The sequence below is a fragment of the Protopterus annectens genome, chromosome 1.part0, assembly GCF_019279795.1.
Source record: "Protopterus annectens isolate FY-2018-M chromosome 1.part0, PAN1.0, whole genome shotgun sequence".
Classification (NCBI taxonomy): Eukaryota; Metazoa; Chordata; order Ceratodontiformes; family Protopteridae; genus Protopterus; species Protopterus annectens.
The window spans coordinates 1359117469-1359135061 of record NC_056725.1 but is presented as its reverse complement, the minus strand read 5'-3'; the positions used below and the strand labels follow the sequence as shown (position 1 = coordinate 1359135061).

The following is a 17593-nucleotide window of genomic DNA, read 5'->3' as shown; positions in this document are numbered from 1 at the left end:
GACTAAATATCTTTGCCTATTGCTTCTGCAGGAACATACTCTGACTTCTGCTTCAAATATACATTGGAACACTTGGGACAACAACATTGTTTAAGTGGGAAGGTGGGAAGGGAAGTCCCTGATAGGAGGGTGGGCTTTCTATCCATTGTCAACTGTAACCTGCCTGGATCACCTTCAAAACCCATTTGCATGAGACAATCTGTTGCCACAAAGGAGCACTGAGGAACATATTCTGAAAAAGGGTAAGAGATGCTGAGGTAGAAGAGGGGGTGAACACGTCTTTGGCATAGTCATTCTGATAGTGGTTATCTTTTATTTTTATTTTTTTGGGAAAACTCCTTTTTGGGATTGTTATGTGATCCATCCTGCCATCTCTTTTTAGGTATCTGACTGTTTGCGCATGGAACTGCCTGCTTATTTTGTCTTTTGAAAGGGTTAGGGGATTTGGAGGGAAAAAACAGGGTACCTGAAAAGTCCTAGAAACTTCCTGCATTAACTTACACATTTTATCATATTGTTTGAGAACCTACATAGCAGAAAACCCAAATAAAACCTTCTTGTCAAGGGGGGTTCACATTTTCTGACTTTAAATAATTTGCAAACTTTTGATTATATACCTAGACAAATTTTCTTAAACTGTAGTGAAAGAAACCCTAAAAACAGTGTAAGCACAACACTACACAAATTTGAAGGTATGTTTTTTTTACCTGGGACAGGTTAGATATAACCCAAATAAGTCCTACCTTCAGGAGGCTGGGAAACAGAAAACTCTCTTAAACTATTTGCACATTTCAGCATAAATGTCCACATAAAGCTTTGATAACTGAGTATTCTAAAGGCAAATGAAGAAGAAGAAGAAGAAGAAGAAGAAGAAGAAGAAGAAGAAGAAGAAGAAGAAGAAAGTCTCTTACCAATCTGTCTAGAAGTTTACCCTCTTTATCTCTGGGAACAGGGTTAGAGGTGATAAAGAGCCTGTTCTCAGCAGGAGTAGTAGAGGATATGGCTGTAGGATAAGTTTTAAAATGAAAAGATACAAGAAAATACATTTATTAGTTTGAGAGACTTTATATAGTTTGTCTTCTTAAGGACTGGTGGCTGGCAATCAGGAAAGATGCAGGCAGCATTGAAAAGCATTCTTCAAGACTAGCAGAACAGGAGGAACGGGAGCAGTGTGAGGGGCTTGTTGCTCCAATAATTCATAGCATCTGCATATTTCAGTGTGAACATCCACCTGTTCCCATGAAAACATATCATTTAACCTAGAGACAGACTCAGAGAAGGAAAATGCCTCAATTTGTATATTTTCAGGCTCAATGTCAAAAGAGTCAAGAGTTCTGGGTTACTGAAACCTCAGGAGATAAATCTCTATCTCTGAACACATCAAAATCATCTGATATAGCATCCTCATCATTGGGAGTTGACGAACAAGACAGACCAGCAGGAAATGGTCACTGATTTTTGACCAGCTGCAACAAACTCCCGGGTAAGGTAAGAATATAATTTATACAGATACCATTTGTCTGTTATCGCAATGATTGATGTTCTGTTTCTTTTTCCTAAAAAAGCTTTTTGGAGATAGACCATCTAGGGAAAGGTATATCATCCAGAGCAAGAGTTCTCTTTTCCCAGTCACTCCAAGAAGACCCTCCTGGATGTCTCCTGTACCTAAAATGGATGGTTCTTCCATGCCCATACTTCAGGCTGGAACAGCTGAAGAAGACATGTTTGACCCCTTGTCCATAGTGGTTGGCAAAGCTACACCAGAGGGATTTAAAGAAACCAGTAAGTGGCCTAAGGAACCAATAATGGCCCTTCAGAGTCACTCACCATCAGCTGAGGCACTAACTGAATGTTTATTCAAGGCAAGGGCTTGTGCTTTACTGCTTTTTCTTTTTAGGTACATTTTGGAAGGACCAGCAGTACCTGAGTAAGTATCCATGATGTAACAATGACGAAGGCTGATTTCTAGTAAGCTACACTGGAGAGAGTCATACAGAAGGTAAGTTGCCAGGTAGTGTACACAAGCAGCACACAAACACTTAAAAAAACACAAAATTCCAAATAATAAAGTGCATGAGCAGGGCACAAAAAATTCTGGTAGAAACAGAGATATATTCCTAGAAGTGAACTGTTAAATAAAAAATATATGAGGTAAGTTATCAAGAACTGTAAACAAGTACCAAAACAACATGGATTTTGTGCCCCTAAAACACACTTTGTGACTCTCTAAATACATGTAGTCAGAGTAAAATGCAATTAATGACAGAAATAAGAGTAAAAAAACAAGCTAAAACCCAAGAGCTATGCCCAGAACCAAATTAATGATCCTTCAATAGATAATTTTTGACATTATTAAAAAGTTGGTATTCTTAAGGAGACATACCACAATTCTGTCAAAAACAGATAAAAAATAAAACATATTCAATAAAAATATGGAGACATACCTGTCAAAAAAGGAACCTTAGGCCAAATGCTGTTTCTAATAAGCTTCAGAGCTGCATCTGCACAATGCAGCAAGATGGTACTGAAGATTTGTAGTTGCACTAGCTATTTATATAATTCCCTCTGTAACGGCCTCTCTACCATGAGCCAGTAATCAAGGAGCCTCAATTCTCACCACTGACATTGGTGAGAGACAGACACTAAAAACAGGAATGGATTTACATTGTATTTTTCAGATGCAGCTTTCTGCATCAAGCACATTTTCCCTCAAGAGGACACAGGGAACACGCTCCAGACCTGGGACTGTACTCTCTGTCTCTCCAGATCCCAAACAAGACTCACTTTGAAGCACTGTGTTCCAGTTCCAAGTAGCTGACACACCCACATGTTGCCACCGGTCAACCACACTAAGGCTCTTACAAGGGTATCCAGTTATACTGAGTAAAATAATACTAATATAAATGGTAGCGTATAACCAATGCAGCAAGGCTTTGCAGAGTGGTGAAGGAGTCACTAAAATAAGCACAAGTACTCTCAAGATGTTAAGAGTATTCTTTAAAAGACCAACCACGATGAAAGGTATAAAAATATTTAATAATAAATAATAAAATAGAATATATGAGAATGCTAAATATCTAAGTACAATAAACACCAAAGTTTCAATCACAGGAGAAATAAAAGTAACAATGTTGGACAGATTCACACAGATGCAGAAAAACAATACTTAACTAATCTCACTGTATTTCCTGTCTAAAGAATAAGTATTCCATAGCTAACTTAATTAATACAGCAAGGCAAGATAGGATGCTGAAATGCTTGGATACTGGTTGGACAGAGAGGGTGTTATGGGCCTTAACTTGGACACTCAGCTGAGATCTCAACTCTATAGCTGTGCCAGTGGGAAGTCTTATTGGGGATCTGGAGAAAGAGGGAGAAACCAGCCCCTGACTGACTGTGGTCTCTTTGTGCTCTTAAGGGAAACTACACTTGATACAGAGTGCTGCATTGGGGAATACTGTGTGTGTACCTGTTATCCTCCCAGTGGACGCCCTCCACAGGAGCCAGTGGTGAGGACTGGGGCTCTTTGATTACTGGCCCAGAGGTGGAGGCTTATTACATGTCCATATACTATTGTAGCAGTGAAAATGATGATCATCATCTTTTCTACTTGCCAATATAAGATTTCCTAATAGCAGGCTTTTCGCATCCTTTAGTACCTACTGCACATCTTCATAAAAGAGGTGCTTACAAGTCAAAACTGGATCATCCAGGCAGTTAGTTGAAGTTGTTTGAAAATGGGGTTTATCAAACTTCTCTTGTCTTGCATAAGTAGAACCAATCTGTGAGGAAGCTTGTGGTAACTCCCTTAGCCAATTCAATTTCCATTTTTGAGGGTCTGTTCTGGTCCTGCTCAGCTTGTCTGCCATTACAATTTGCTCTAACAGAAAGTAAGATGCTTGTAGGGTTAAGGAGTAGACTTACATTCCAATTCATCACAGTCAGCCTGCACAGAAGGTAAAACCTTGTGCCTCCCTGTTTATGCACCTCAACACTTTGGTGTTGTCTGTAATCAAATGTAGTGGTCCTGGGGACCACAGATGATGAAAACGTTTAAGGCATGGATCATATCTAATGTCTCTTTGATATTTATACACTATGGCCTGTCTGAAGAGTTCCTCAAGTCTTGTAACTTTACCTCCATAGAAGCTGCGCCCTAAGCAAAATACAGGCATATTCATTCTGAAGGATTAGACAGCCCCATTTTTCTGAAAAGATTCCTGTTTTTTTTTTGCTGTTTCTCTCCAGCCATCTCTTTTTTGTTTTGTTTGTCAGGAGGTGGCAGGGATTGCTTGTTCTGACTTTTAATAGGGGTAAAGGATTTGGAAGAGTTGTAATATGGTATCTGAAAATTCTTAGGAACTCCCTCAATTCATTTTCCTGTTTCATCATTTTGAAGACCTGAGTAACAGAAGGGCCAAAAGAAACCTCCTTATCTAAAGAAAAGTTTAAAAATTCAGACTTTACTTTATTTCCAAACTTTTGGTTACTTACCTATGCATACCTTCTCAAAACTGCAGCTGTAGTAGTGGACCTAGACACAGTATCTACACAATCATACACACTCTTCAAAGCATGTTTAGATACTTGGGGCAGATTAGAAATAATAGGATTCAGACAGGAACTACCTTCTGAAGGAAGTTTGGTAGAGTATTCCCTCAAACTGTTTACACAGCTAAGAATAAACTTCCATATAAGTACTCGATAGTTAAGAATTATGTGTGCTAAAGTGGAAGAAGAGAAAATTATTTTACCAAATATGTCCAATAATTAACTTTTTTTATCCACAGGAGAAGGATTAGTATTGACTAAAATAACTTTCTTCAGGAGTTTCTTCATTGAGATTTTACTCAAGTAAGGATTTCTGAGTTCTGGGGTTAACAGTTTGGAATAACTTCCTAGCTAAGGTAAGGAATACATCTTTATGAGCAGATACCATGTCTTCAAATGAACAATGTTTAACATTTTGTTTTTTTCTTTGCATGGACCTCCCTGGAAAAAGACCAATTAGGGGATAGCAATTCACCCCTGGCAAGAGGTCTCTTTACCCATCTGCCCAAGAAGAACCTCCCTGAGTATCTCCCAGACCCAAAGAAGATGTTTTTTCCATGCCTGGATTGGACACTGGAACAGCAGCAGAGAATATGATTGATCCCTGGTCCATGGTGGCTAAAGGGGTTACACCAGATGAACCTGGAGTATTAAGTGAGTGTTCAGGGGAGTAATGGTCATCCACTACAGAGTCATCCACTAACAGCTGAGGCATTGTCTGAGCACAAGGTGGTGGCAAGGGCTCCCGAGCTATTTCTTCTTTTTAGGTATGAAAGGATAAGAGCCAGTAGGACCAGTAGGAAGTATCCAAGCTGTAGCCGAAGATGAAGCCTGAGTGTAAGCACTGCTGGAATGAGTTGGTCAGAAGGTTAAGTTGGCAGCCAAGTGTTCACAAGCAGCACACACTTCCCTATACAGTCCCTTTCAAAAGTAAAGGACACACAGTACACAATATGTTTTCTGCCATGTAAAACAATTCTTGACCTTTATGACTTACTATTACAAATAAATGTTCTCACAAGCAGGACACTTTTCCCACAAAATTAGCTCCTAATAGTTAAAAATAAACCTAGTTCCCTAACAGAAAACATCTGATAGTGAAAAATTATTTGTTTGCTTAAGTGGAAATACTGTTTTTGGTCAACAAATAAGAAATATCAATATTTTCTTAAAAGGGCAATCATTTCTGTGTGGGAGGGCTTCCCTGTGGGGACTTATCTGCCAAAAGCCATTTGTTGTTCCTTTGATGTCTCAGAGCTAATTCTTCTTGAGGCAGCAAGAAAGTACTGACATTGTCTATACTCTGAGTGCTGATTTCCTCTCCATGGGGATAGCTGATCAGTATTCAGAGTCAATGGGTGGGAAGGAGCCAGAGCTTTGTGAAGCTGGTTAGTTGTTGTATCCTAGGCAGGTTAAAACCCATATAGTTAAAGGCTACTGCAGAAGTGAGAGTGATGAACATCTAAGAGTATTTGTACTAGATAAAGAACTTTGTTTAAAAGTAAATTAAAACTGAGTATTAAAGTACATATACAATATGCATTTAAATGTTTTTCAATACTTTTCCATTGACACATTTACACTGATGTTTAACATTTTGGTGTTGGCACAGAAAAATGTTATTACAGATTCAAGATAAAATGATGCAGTGCCTAGCAGACTGATACAGCAAAATCAGAAAGTATAAACAAGTCGAAATAACAGGCGATACAAAAGGATGAATATGTGTTAAACATTGATGACTTGAGTTTCATGACAAGCATATATAAAAAAATTGAGACTTTTATGTGAAGAAAATGTGACCTTGAACTTCTGATTCTGCAATTTATGAATTATGTACTCTTGTTCAAGATAAGATAAAATATAAAAGCATACTACACTCTTTTATTATTGGAGGTAGAGTTCAAATCCTACCTTCCTTATGTATATGTGGTGTAATAAATTTTCCTCTGTAAAGCCAAAAAAAGTAGTGTAATTTATTAAGTGAGGAATAGTTAAAGTAATGCATTCCTAAACAAGTGGTAATGATGTCCACTATTAATCTGAAACCTCCATCATCAATCTATAACTCTTTTCAGATGAAGAGGGATTCCATATAGACCAATCAAAACTTTTCCTATAAAATGTACTGTATCTCAGATGAAGGAGTCATCTAGTCAATAACTTGAAGACTGAAATAAAGAATTTTCCTTAATGAAATCATGAGAGGTGGCACAATAATCTGCGTTATATAAATATCTTCCTCTATAACAGATAAATAAAAGGGAAGAGGGATTCTTTTTTCTTCCTTTTTTTTTTTTTCCTTCTTGAACCTTTTCTGGCATCGGCAAAAGTTCGCATCTTTGTGTTTTATTTACAGAATGGCATCACTTCAGTGAAGATAGCATGGAAGTCCCTGATGTTTCATGATGTTTCAATGAAATTTCCTGTACTATACTGAAATTCTCATTTGCAAACGTTTTACAATCAAAGAAGAACTGAATTAAAAACAGGAGTGAATTAGATGCAGCTATGGTGGTCTTAGACAGATTAAATACTGGTGAACTATTGAGCTCATGCACTGGTGAAGCCCCTGGATCTAGCATGATCTCAGGGCTACTAATGTTTATAATGGGGAAAGAGTGGCTGATATCTTACCTTTCAGCAACATCAAGGTCGGTGAGGGCAATTTATGTACTTTCATTAGTGACTGCACTTCTCTGCTTTATCGAGCCATTTTAGTATAAGTACTCTCCCTAGAAACAGTGCTAGAAGAAGTTTTCTATTTTTTACATTTTTTTGTTGTTTCCTTTGTACATTCATCTTTGCTGAGTTAACAAGTTTATCCTTCTTTTGTTTCTTATCTAACTTCTTGTTACCATTTTCTTAAATGAGGAGTTAAAAGATAAAGCACCTAAAACACAATCACTTGTGATACACACACTAGCAACAGGCTATCACAATCACAATACAGATTTTTATTGATGTTTGACTGAAGATATTTGTGAAGGAAAAACAATAAATGGTTAATAAGTACAGGTCACTATGCAAACAAAAGTACATCAATGTTGCTACAGGATGTGAAATACTAAAAGTGGTGAGAAAACCTGAGGAAAGCTCCTAGCAGTGTTGGCTACATATGAGTGCCTTGTCCATCAGCCAAGATTCCAAGGAATGCTGGAATGCAATAAGCGTAGGTCTTCATACTGCTAAAGAAAACTCTGACTGAAACAAGATAGTACCTAAGGTAGGTAACTCAAACTTGTATGATTTGTTTTTATACTGACCCTCCTCAAAGAACACCTAGTTTTATAAAGACTAGTAAAGGAACTTGAAGGCCTTTACAAGAAGACCTTCAAGAATTCTTGATGTTCATCTGACAGTGGGAAACTGAATGTGCTTCACTTTTGACAGCTGCTGTTAGCACTTAAAAAACAATAACTCTGCTGCTAGAAACACTGTAGAAGGTGAATAAGGTTTAGTCCATTTTTCTGGCTTCCTTCTGATTCTATCCTTTTGTTTGTGTGAGTTTGTGTTTGCACTGTTTTCCTCTGAGCTTCTGACAAGTAAAGATTAAGTTCTGAATTTTGAGGGAACTTATACTACGTATTTTGACACCACATTAATTTCAGATTTTTCCTCATGACATTTTTTTTTTCTTTCATAATGTAAAACTTCCACCATCTTCAAATGGGGATAATCACCTAATGCTAGTGGTAAAGCATTACACAAAACCACTCTACTATAACACGTGTCACACCTTGACAAATCATATTTCAAATCAGTGAAAATATTAGGACTTGTTTATTTTCAACAAGTACACTTATATTGACATTTCTATTTGGAAAACAAAGGGCCTTACCAATTAACAATTGATGGCTGTAAAAATAGCAGAATACCAGAAATTTAAAGAACAAACTTTCATAAATAGATGTACATAATTATACAACAAACTAAGCAAAGCAACACTAATTAGAAAACTGGAAAATATAACAGTTTTGAATGAAATGACCTTAAAAACTTGAGGAATCACAAAGAACTCAGGAAGGATTCAACCAACAATTAAAAATGGAAAAAGAACTAAGATAGCTCAAGCCAGCCTAGGTTTTGAAATGGCACAAGACTAATTTCAGGATAACTCATTGCGAAACCAAAGTTAGCTTCATCCCAACTGCAGGTACTGCTAGATAAATAAATCATGATATAAAAGATCAATAATGATTAAAAATACCCATATTTTATTATTAAACGCTGAAATATGTTATACCTTGTATAGTCCCTTTCTTTTAGTTATTAGCATTCTGGATCACTTTTAGCAGAATCACTCGGTGTTGAGGCAGAGCAAAGCAATGTAAATACTGGGGTAGGGACTATAGAGGAAATCAACTTATATGATTTATGAGTTTTGTGTGTATGTGGTTAAGGTGGATACATTTGTATACTCTGCACTCTTTTACTATAAGTGTGTGTGTGTGTGTGTGTGCGTGTGTGTGCGCGAGCTGTGTGTTACCTGATACATTTATTGCATAGTTCCATTACTGATGGTATCTTGGAAATAAGACAAGCCCTGGTATTCAATAAGGTAGAGAGCAGCAGTGTAAATGTCTTCTGTGCACTATCTTTCCTATGCTGCCATGGACTACCATGATTCAAAAGAATTGCAGAATTATCTGGGGCTTAGAGACATTGTGCTGTTTCCTTGAATGGTACACAGGAACATCTAGTATGCATTCTATGTTCAAGGCTAGAAATAACACTACACAGTGTTACTTTGTAAGGCAGTTGCCTATTACACAGCTTGCCTTACCAATTAAATGCAATAGGTTTGTTGTACAGTAATTAGCTGACTTACACAATACTGCTTATACATCACCATCATGAATAACCTATATGTTTGCAGCACTGGGGACATTTTTGTATTATGGTAGTGAAAGAATAACAATCTCTGCATACCGCAGTTGGTGAGAACTCAACAGGATTAAAGGTGGTGGTGGGTAACAACGCAGCAGTGTGTGTTAGCAGGCTTTGCTTGTCATGTAGAGGGCTGGATTGCTGTAGTCAAGGCAGTTTTTACTGTTGTTTTTACACTGTTGGAGTTGTGCAATCTATGCTACGGAGTCCAGTGCATACTACATTACTGTACTTTCAGTGGCTGGTACGCAATCAAAAGGTTGTGTCATTAGCATACAGGGTAGGTGGTAGACGGTTTGTGTGCCATAAAAGCAGGACTGTGCAAAGGGTTTTGCTAAATACTGTTCCATGCGGTTTGCCTCGTTTGTAAATCAGTGCTTTGCGAATCCTTCTGTGATGTTCAAAGCCCTGCACAGTTGAGGACATTGCTTTTGAATTTGGTTCATACTATGCAAAGTATGTCTGGATAAAATAAAATCAGAAAATAAAAAAATAATGACTACAATTTAAAAATAACTTGTAAAACACATAATAGTTCTCTAATACTGTTACTGACTAGCAAATAAAAATTTCAGATATGTTCTTACTTGGACAACTTGCATGCTGATCAGTTCTGTTTCAAACTTCTCCCCTATCACACTTCTCAAGCGACTGACAGCATCCTCCTCTTGTTCTTCTTCCTCTTCTTCCTCTTCTTCTTCTTCTGGAAATTCTTCAGCAAGAATATCTTCAATGTTAAATTCTTCTGCTTCAATATCTTCATCTTCATCTTGTTCAAGCTGTGTACCTTCATCTCCAGCCTATCGATAGGTTACAAGCTACTGTTACAAAATTACTCACATGCTAATTATCTTACACTTACAATATAACTTAAGTCTACACATTACAAAAAAAATGATAAAGATTGCCATATGAAATTTACCTTCTGTGCCATTTTCTCAGCTTGCTCTGCCAAAAGCTCTGCTCTTCTCTTAGAAATCTGCTCTTCCTGTTCGAGGGAAATAATTCAAAAAGGTGAGAATTTATTACTAATTTAATAAGCAAAGAACTCTGCCTTGATTAGTTTCATATTTATTGTAAGTCAGGAAACTTAAATGATGCAAAACTGCTCCTGATATAGTTAAATAACAAAATATTTCAAATTCAGTTTACCATGCAGCTACAGCATTTCAAAAATGTATTTTTCAATGTTGACGTTACCATTATAATTCATACAAATGTATTCTTTCTATCCAAACCCAAAATAAACTACTGGAAAGACAAAGATCCCTCCATTTCCCCTAACCAAATTTCCCAAGCTATTCAGCTTTCCTTGAAGCTTGATCCCCTTAAAAAACTTAACTATACCCAACTTATGATCTTAACGCATACTTCACCCCTGCTAGAGATCCTAAAATAGATCCCTGAGGGCCTCTAATATTGACTGTTAGGAACGAGGAGAAGTTGTTTTGCCATTTTACTGTTTGGGCCCTATTTGAGAGATAGCTATGGAACCAGCATATTGAGAGGTTGACAAGTCCAATTGTGTCTAGTTTTGCAGGTGTTTCTGATGGGACCAGAATCAAAAACCTTCAGCAGATCTAGAAATGGACTGGAGGCTAGATTCTCTTTGCTTCTGGAGGAGATGACAGTATTGAGAAAGTTAAGAATTACGGTTATGGTACTGTAGTGCTGGCAAAAATCATGCTGTGTGGCCAAGAACAGTTTATTTTCCATTAAGTATTGCAGACATTGCGTGTGTATACATTTTTTTAATATTTTGGATAATGTAGGTAATATAGTAATTGTTCTAAAATCTGAGGACTGATGTATGAATTTTTTTCACAGTAGTAGAATCTTGCTTTGTTATTGAAAAAGTAATTATAATTGAGATAGGATAAACAATGGCTTTGGCTGCATTTTTTTGGTATTCTAAGATGCCTGGGCTGAAGGTTATGGGTTTTAGTTTTTGGAGATTTTTTTTATTGCAGTGGTAGGAACAGGTTGGATAGCAAAGAGAGTAGGATGATTGCTTGTTTTTTTCTTTGGGAGTTGTACTGTGAGATCTGTAGCAATCCATTTTTGGTTCTTGATAAAACTGTTTTGATAAAGTAACTTGATTTGATCAGGTATGCTAGTATTCCAGTTAGGTGTAGTTAGGGTTGGTTGTGCCACCTCTCCTGGGTTGAGTTGTATATTAATTGAAGTCCTGAAGGAGTTTTTTTTTTTTTTGCATTGTTTGCTGTTCAGAGTAGCAGTCCTTTTTCTTTTTGGTAATATTTGATTTTGCGTGATTATGCAAGTACCTTTAGGCCTGTACGTTTGTGACTGTTTTATTTTTTAACCAGGTCCTCCAGGCTTTTTCTCTCTGGATCTTAAGTATTGTGTTTTTTGATAGCCATGGAGCAAGGTTGGCCTTTACTCTTTTTGTTCTGAGTGGAGCTAAAGGATGTTATACTTCCCAGCTGTAAAATATCAGGGTTTTTATGAAAGTATCAGCATGAAAGCTAGAGAGTTTCCTTACAGACTTAAACTGATGTGTTTCAGGGATGCTGTCACAGAATCTGATTGCAATGACTGGTTGATGGCCACTTAGACTATCAGCCATAGTACCATGGGAAATGATTTTGTTCAGTGAGGAAGTTAGAATTCAGTCTAAAGTGGATTGCCCGTTTATGCTTTTATTTGTACCTAATAGTTATAATAATACACTGGGTGATATTAAACTGTATATTATTAGCTGCTTTTTCACACTCTGTGGTTTGCCAATCTATGTTCATATCTCCTCTAGTGTTATAGTTTCATATGGAATTTTTGAAGGCAGCCATGAGAGAATTTCTTCAATAGTGTAGAATATGGTTACCTGGGATAATGTATAACCCAAATGAGAAGAGGGATTAGAAAGGCAATTTACAATAGGAGGACACCTGTATGGCACCCAAGTATGTAACAAAGTCCAGAAGATTTTTGCTTGGAAATGTTTGCATAGGTATTTTATATCCCAAGTGGACTTTAGACAAATTGCTAGTGTTAGATCCCAAGGAAGAATGAGTTCTTTAACTGGAGGTCTTAACATTAAAGATCCCTTTAAAAAGACTTTACAAAGTTTGTGACATAAGGGTTGATCCATCAATCCCCATGTGAAAGTTCAAGATAGCTGCTAGCTGAACTTTAATTGTTGAGATAGAGGAACCGACTTGATAAAGGTTATCAAAAAATCCAAAACTTTATGGACAGGGGTTGTATAAGAATCAAGTTCATTGATAAGAGCCCAATTAGCAAATCTTTCATATTTGCTTTGGTATAGTTGCCTACAATGATCTGACGGACAGAGGAGGAAAGGGAAGGATGCCTGGCAATCGTGGGAATTGGAGAAGCCATGCCATGAGCTTGAGATGATGAAGGTTCGGATGAACCAAGACCTTTGGATGGGGCAGCAGACATGGAACTGAGATCATTATCCATGGTTCCTGTAGAAGATGAGGCCAAAGGAAGGGAAACCAAACTTGTCAAGGCCAGAAGGGGGCAATGAGGATTACTGAGTTATCCAACCTCATGGCTTTCTTTAGGAAGTGGGATATCAAAGAAATCAGGGGAAAGGCATACAGAAGACCAGGGGGCCAATTGTGGAGAAGAGCATCTCTGGGTGACTTCCCTGGAGGGGGAATTAGAGCAAAGTAACTGCTGCACTTGTTGTTCATAGGAGACACAAAACGATCACAGCAAGGTTGGCCCAAGTGACTAAATATTCATTTCACCACCACAGGATTGAGAGACCACTTGTGAGGCATGAGAATGGTTCTGTTTAGCTTGTCTGATATCATGTTGGAGCTCCCCAGAATGTGCATTGCTGTGAGAAAGTGGTTGGAAGAAACTGCCCATTGCCATGCTCTGAGGGCTTCTTGACACAATGGATAAGATTTGGTTCCCCATTGTTTGTTGATATACCAAACTACCGACATGCTGTCCATTTAAATTGCCACTGTTACCAGAGGAAGGGCATCCTGGAATTCTTGCAATGCTAACAGCACTGCCCTCATCTCCAGAACATTGATGTGCAAATTAGCATCCATTTGGGCCCATGTGCTTTGGACTGTCCTTCCCAGATAATGCCCCCCCCCCACCCTATCTGGGAAGCATCCATGGTCACCGTGGCTTGTGGTTTCAGAAGAATGAATGGTCGGCCTGAGAGAATCTCATTGGAATGGAGCCACAATGAAAGATCTTGTTTGCAGAGGTTGGTAATCATGATTAGGTAAGACATTAGTTGATGTATCAGAGATGACTGGGGGGCAAGTAACCACTGTAAGATTCACATGCGACAAGAGTGACTGAGGCTGCCATTGAGCCTAACACTTGTAGGATGAATCTTGTTGGAATACTTCTGCTTTGGATAATTTGGCCGACCTGAGATCTGATCCTCTGTAGTCTTTCTAGTGGAAGTGAAGCAATTCCTGTAACAGTGTCCAATCAGGCTCAAACAAATTCTAATTGTTGAGAAGGCTGTAAATTTGACTTTTCTTAATTTATTGTGATGCCTAAAGATGCACAGAGGTGCAGAGTGTAATTTCTTGCCCATTCTAACTGATGCCTGGTGGTAGCGGTTAGGAGCCAGTCATCAAGGAATGGAAAAACTCGAACTCCCTGCAGTCTGAGATGAGCCGCAACCACTGCCAAACATTTGGTGAACACCCTGGGGGCTGTGGTGAGTCCAAACAGCAGTGCTCTGAAGCATAGGAACCTCCTGGAGCATTTGTCCATTTTTATGTGGTAATACGCGTCCTGGAGGTCTATAGAGCACATCCAATTGTCTTTTTCCAAGAATGGAAGTATAGACTGTACCAAGACCATCCGGTATTTGTTTTGCTGAACTGTCTTGTTGAACTGGCTGAGATCCAAGATGGGTCTCCAGTCCCCTGTTTTTTGGGCAATAAAAAGAACTTAGAGTAAAATCCGGATCCTATTTGGTCTGGTGAGACTTTTTGGATGACTCTTTTGTCAAGCAGTTTTTGAATTTCTATGACTGCTGCTTCCCTGTGACTGGATGGAACATCTGAAAGTCTTTTTGGGGGTTTTGTGCATAGATAGTGGGATTTTGTAACCTCTGGATATTATTACCTGCACCCATTTGTCCAAAGTTATCAGTTGCCAGGCAGTCTGGTGTTGGGATAGTCATCCCCCTGGCTGCCTCCAGAGGAGGGCAAACGTGCCTCCCTTCAGTGGTGCTAATAGGAAGTACCAAAGAAAGAATCTTTGGACTCCTGATTCTGTGGGCCACTTCTGCCTGTGGGGAGGCATCTTCCATTACTTCCCCCTCTGACCCTGGGAAAGGTTTTGCTACATGAATCCTGGGAAAGCCCTTGGGATTTTTTAAACCACAGTCTTCCACTTCCCTGGTTCCTACAGTAAGGTCACTGAGGAGTGGAGAAAAATATGCCTATGGCAGAGAAGTCTTTCCATCTTTTTCACACCTGGCGAGAGTGTCTTTAACTTTGGGGTCAAAAAAGAGATGATCCATCAAATACAGCGTTGACAAATGATGCTTTAAATGGCTCCACAAAATTACACAAGTGCATCCAGGAATGCCTTCTAATGGCTATGCCTAAACCTTCCACTCTTGTTGTCCCTTCAGCTGCATGGACAATCAGCCTCATGGACAAGTTAGAAATTGCTTCAAGGGTGGTGAGCACAGAAGTAACTTTGTCCTGCACCCCTTCAGCTACAGCTCCTGAGTGGGTATTCAAGAGCTCTTTGAGTAGATCCCTTTGTAACCTTGTAAATTGCTCCATGTAGTTCAAGGACCTGACAGCAAAGGTCAATAAAGTGTAAATGCACTTTCCAAACCAATCCATAGTCCTAGACTCCTTGTTAGGATGATGGATCGTAGGACTTTCCTCAGCAAGTTCCATCTTTGTGGCTACTGCTATCACAATGGCATCAACAGGTATGCCTTTTGACTAGTGTTGCTCTTCCTTAGGGGCTGTAAGGATCTGATCAGGTCACTTGGGGATTGGTTTGATGGAGTCAGGCATCTTCCATGCCCACTGAGTGATCAGTTTAATGAGAGCATCAGCAGGTGGAGAGATCCAAGAAGTAGACAGTTGGGCACAAAAAGCCTCCAGGTTTACTGACTCCTCCAAAGAAGGTTGGAGGAAAGACCAGCCACACCTCTGTTTCAGGATTTCCCTGAAGGAAACATCATCAGGTGGTGCCTGGGGGAACCTTCCCCTTCATCAAAGTTGGCATCTTCAGTGAAAGACTCCACTGAGGAGTCGTAAGTGCTTCCTCTTGCACTTTTTCTTGTAGGTACTTTCTCAGGGGCATGCTTCAAGAAAGTATTGGAACAGGAAACCACCAACGTGGGTCTTTCCTAGGGCTTTTCTGCCCTCTGTCCTGGGGATGAAACTGATGGAATCTCAGGGTGAGGATATGTGGAAATCTGTCCTGACAGGGATGCCAGAAACTGTGAGTCCCAAATGAACAAGGCCTTCTCCATGAGTTGGAAGGCCAGTCCCCCATAGAGGGATGGGAGCCCAGAACAGAAATAGACTCCTTCTGAACCAAGGTCCCACCCTGCATCAAGGAGGCAACCCCTGAAATTGAAGCCTGGATCGATCCTACGAAGGCTGAAGTACCAACGGTCATGGACAGCTTGGAAGTTAAAGAAGCCGATCTTTGCATCTCGGACCCGACCAGGGAGTCTAGACCCCTAGAGGCCTCTTGTGCTAAAAGAATGCAACGCAGCTCTTGGTACCAGAGATGAAGTTGCTACCAGAATCGAGACAGTCAATGCTAGGAATGTCAGAACTGAGGGCTCCATTGTCTTAACAGGAGTTGGAGGAGGAATAGGTGGTGTTGTAGTTGGAGTGGTTCTGACTCCAGCTTGGCTAGGAACTGAAGACAATCCCCTCACCATTAGGAGCTGATCCACCAGTCTCATGATATCGGCTTCAGAAAGACTCTTAGTGGAAAGAACCGAGGCAGTCGAAGGAGACGTAGGTGGTCTCATATTGAAGAAGGGGCTTGGTGGTCTGTCCTTGAAAGGATCTATCAATGGAGAGTATTTGAATTTTGGAATAGAAATAAGCTCCGACAGCTTTGGCACCGAAATGCTCTTGGGTGCCAAAGTAGTGGCAGTCTGTTCTGAAATTTTCGTAGGTGCCAAATCAGATTTTCCATTCGGTGCCGAGGAACTTTTCAGTACCAGAGGCAATTTTGAATCCTTCTTGGTCAGTTCTGAGGAACTAGGAGCCAAAGAAGGTCTTTTCTTAGAGGTGGAAGATGAAGATGATGAAAATGATGTGCTGGTTTCCATTCTGGACATATAAATAGCCTCTTCAAAATCAGACTTTAAGAGTTGTTTCACAATCAACTGATTCTTTCATTCTGTTAACATCCTAGTAGAAAACCCATGGCAAATTGAACAACGTTTGTGGAGGTGGACTTTGCCTAAACAATAAGCACAAAGGGTATGCCCATCAGAATTAGGTATCTTACCCTGACATTTTAGACACCTTTTGAATCCCGAGGTGCCTTTGAAGACTTGGCCAGAGAATCCGACTTCTCAGCCACAACTATTAGCAGGTTATAACTACACACACGCATGCTGACAGGAAGGATAGACAAAACATTTTTTTTTTTGGAAAAAGAAGAAAGGAAGAAATACCAACAATGGTATAAATAACTACCTTAAAGGTAAAAAAGAGATACCAACAATGGTATCAATAGAAGGACTACCAATGGTAGCAGCGAAAGTGAAAGACAGATGCATACACACACACACACACACACACACACACACACACACACACACACACACACACACACACGCTCATGCTAAAGGGAATAATGAGAGGAGTGAGTAGAAGAAATATAGACTAAGAATAGAATATGAAGACAAAAAGGGAATATTAAAGGATGTTTAAAAGGAAAAAACTTACTTTTTTTACTAGCGAAAGCTCAAGAGCGGTTGTACACTTCTGACACAGGAAATGTCAAATGAGAGCTGAGGTAATTTTGAGAGGAGCATTATGAGTAAAAGCCTAGCTCAAGAGTTTGGAAGGCGCAAGCTGAAATAAATGGCTAAGTTGGTTCCGAACCCGCAGTCAATGATTACATGAAGATTGACAACAGCAGATCAGTTGTTAAAAAGAAAGAAAACATATATGTAATG

At 39.2% G+C, this 17593-nt stretch overlaps 1 protein-coding gene across 1 annotated transcript in view; it reads right to left on the bottom strand.

Moving 5' to 3' along the window:
• Positions 1-17593, bottom strand: part of AK9 (adenylate kinase 9) — a 2653312-nt gene that overhangs the window by 810642 nt on the left and 1825077 nt on the right. Inside the window, exons 28-29 of the mRNA XM_044066804.1 lie at positions 10364-10429; positions 10029-10241 (exon numbers count right to left, since the gene is read on the bottom strand). Coding sequence (XP_043922739.1) covers positions 10029-10241; positions 10364-10429 — 279 coding nt within the window. The remainder of the gene's footprint in view (positions 1-10028; positions 10242-10363; positions 10430-17593) is intronic.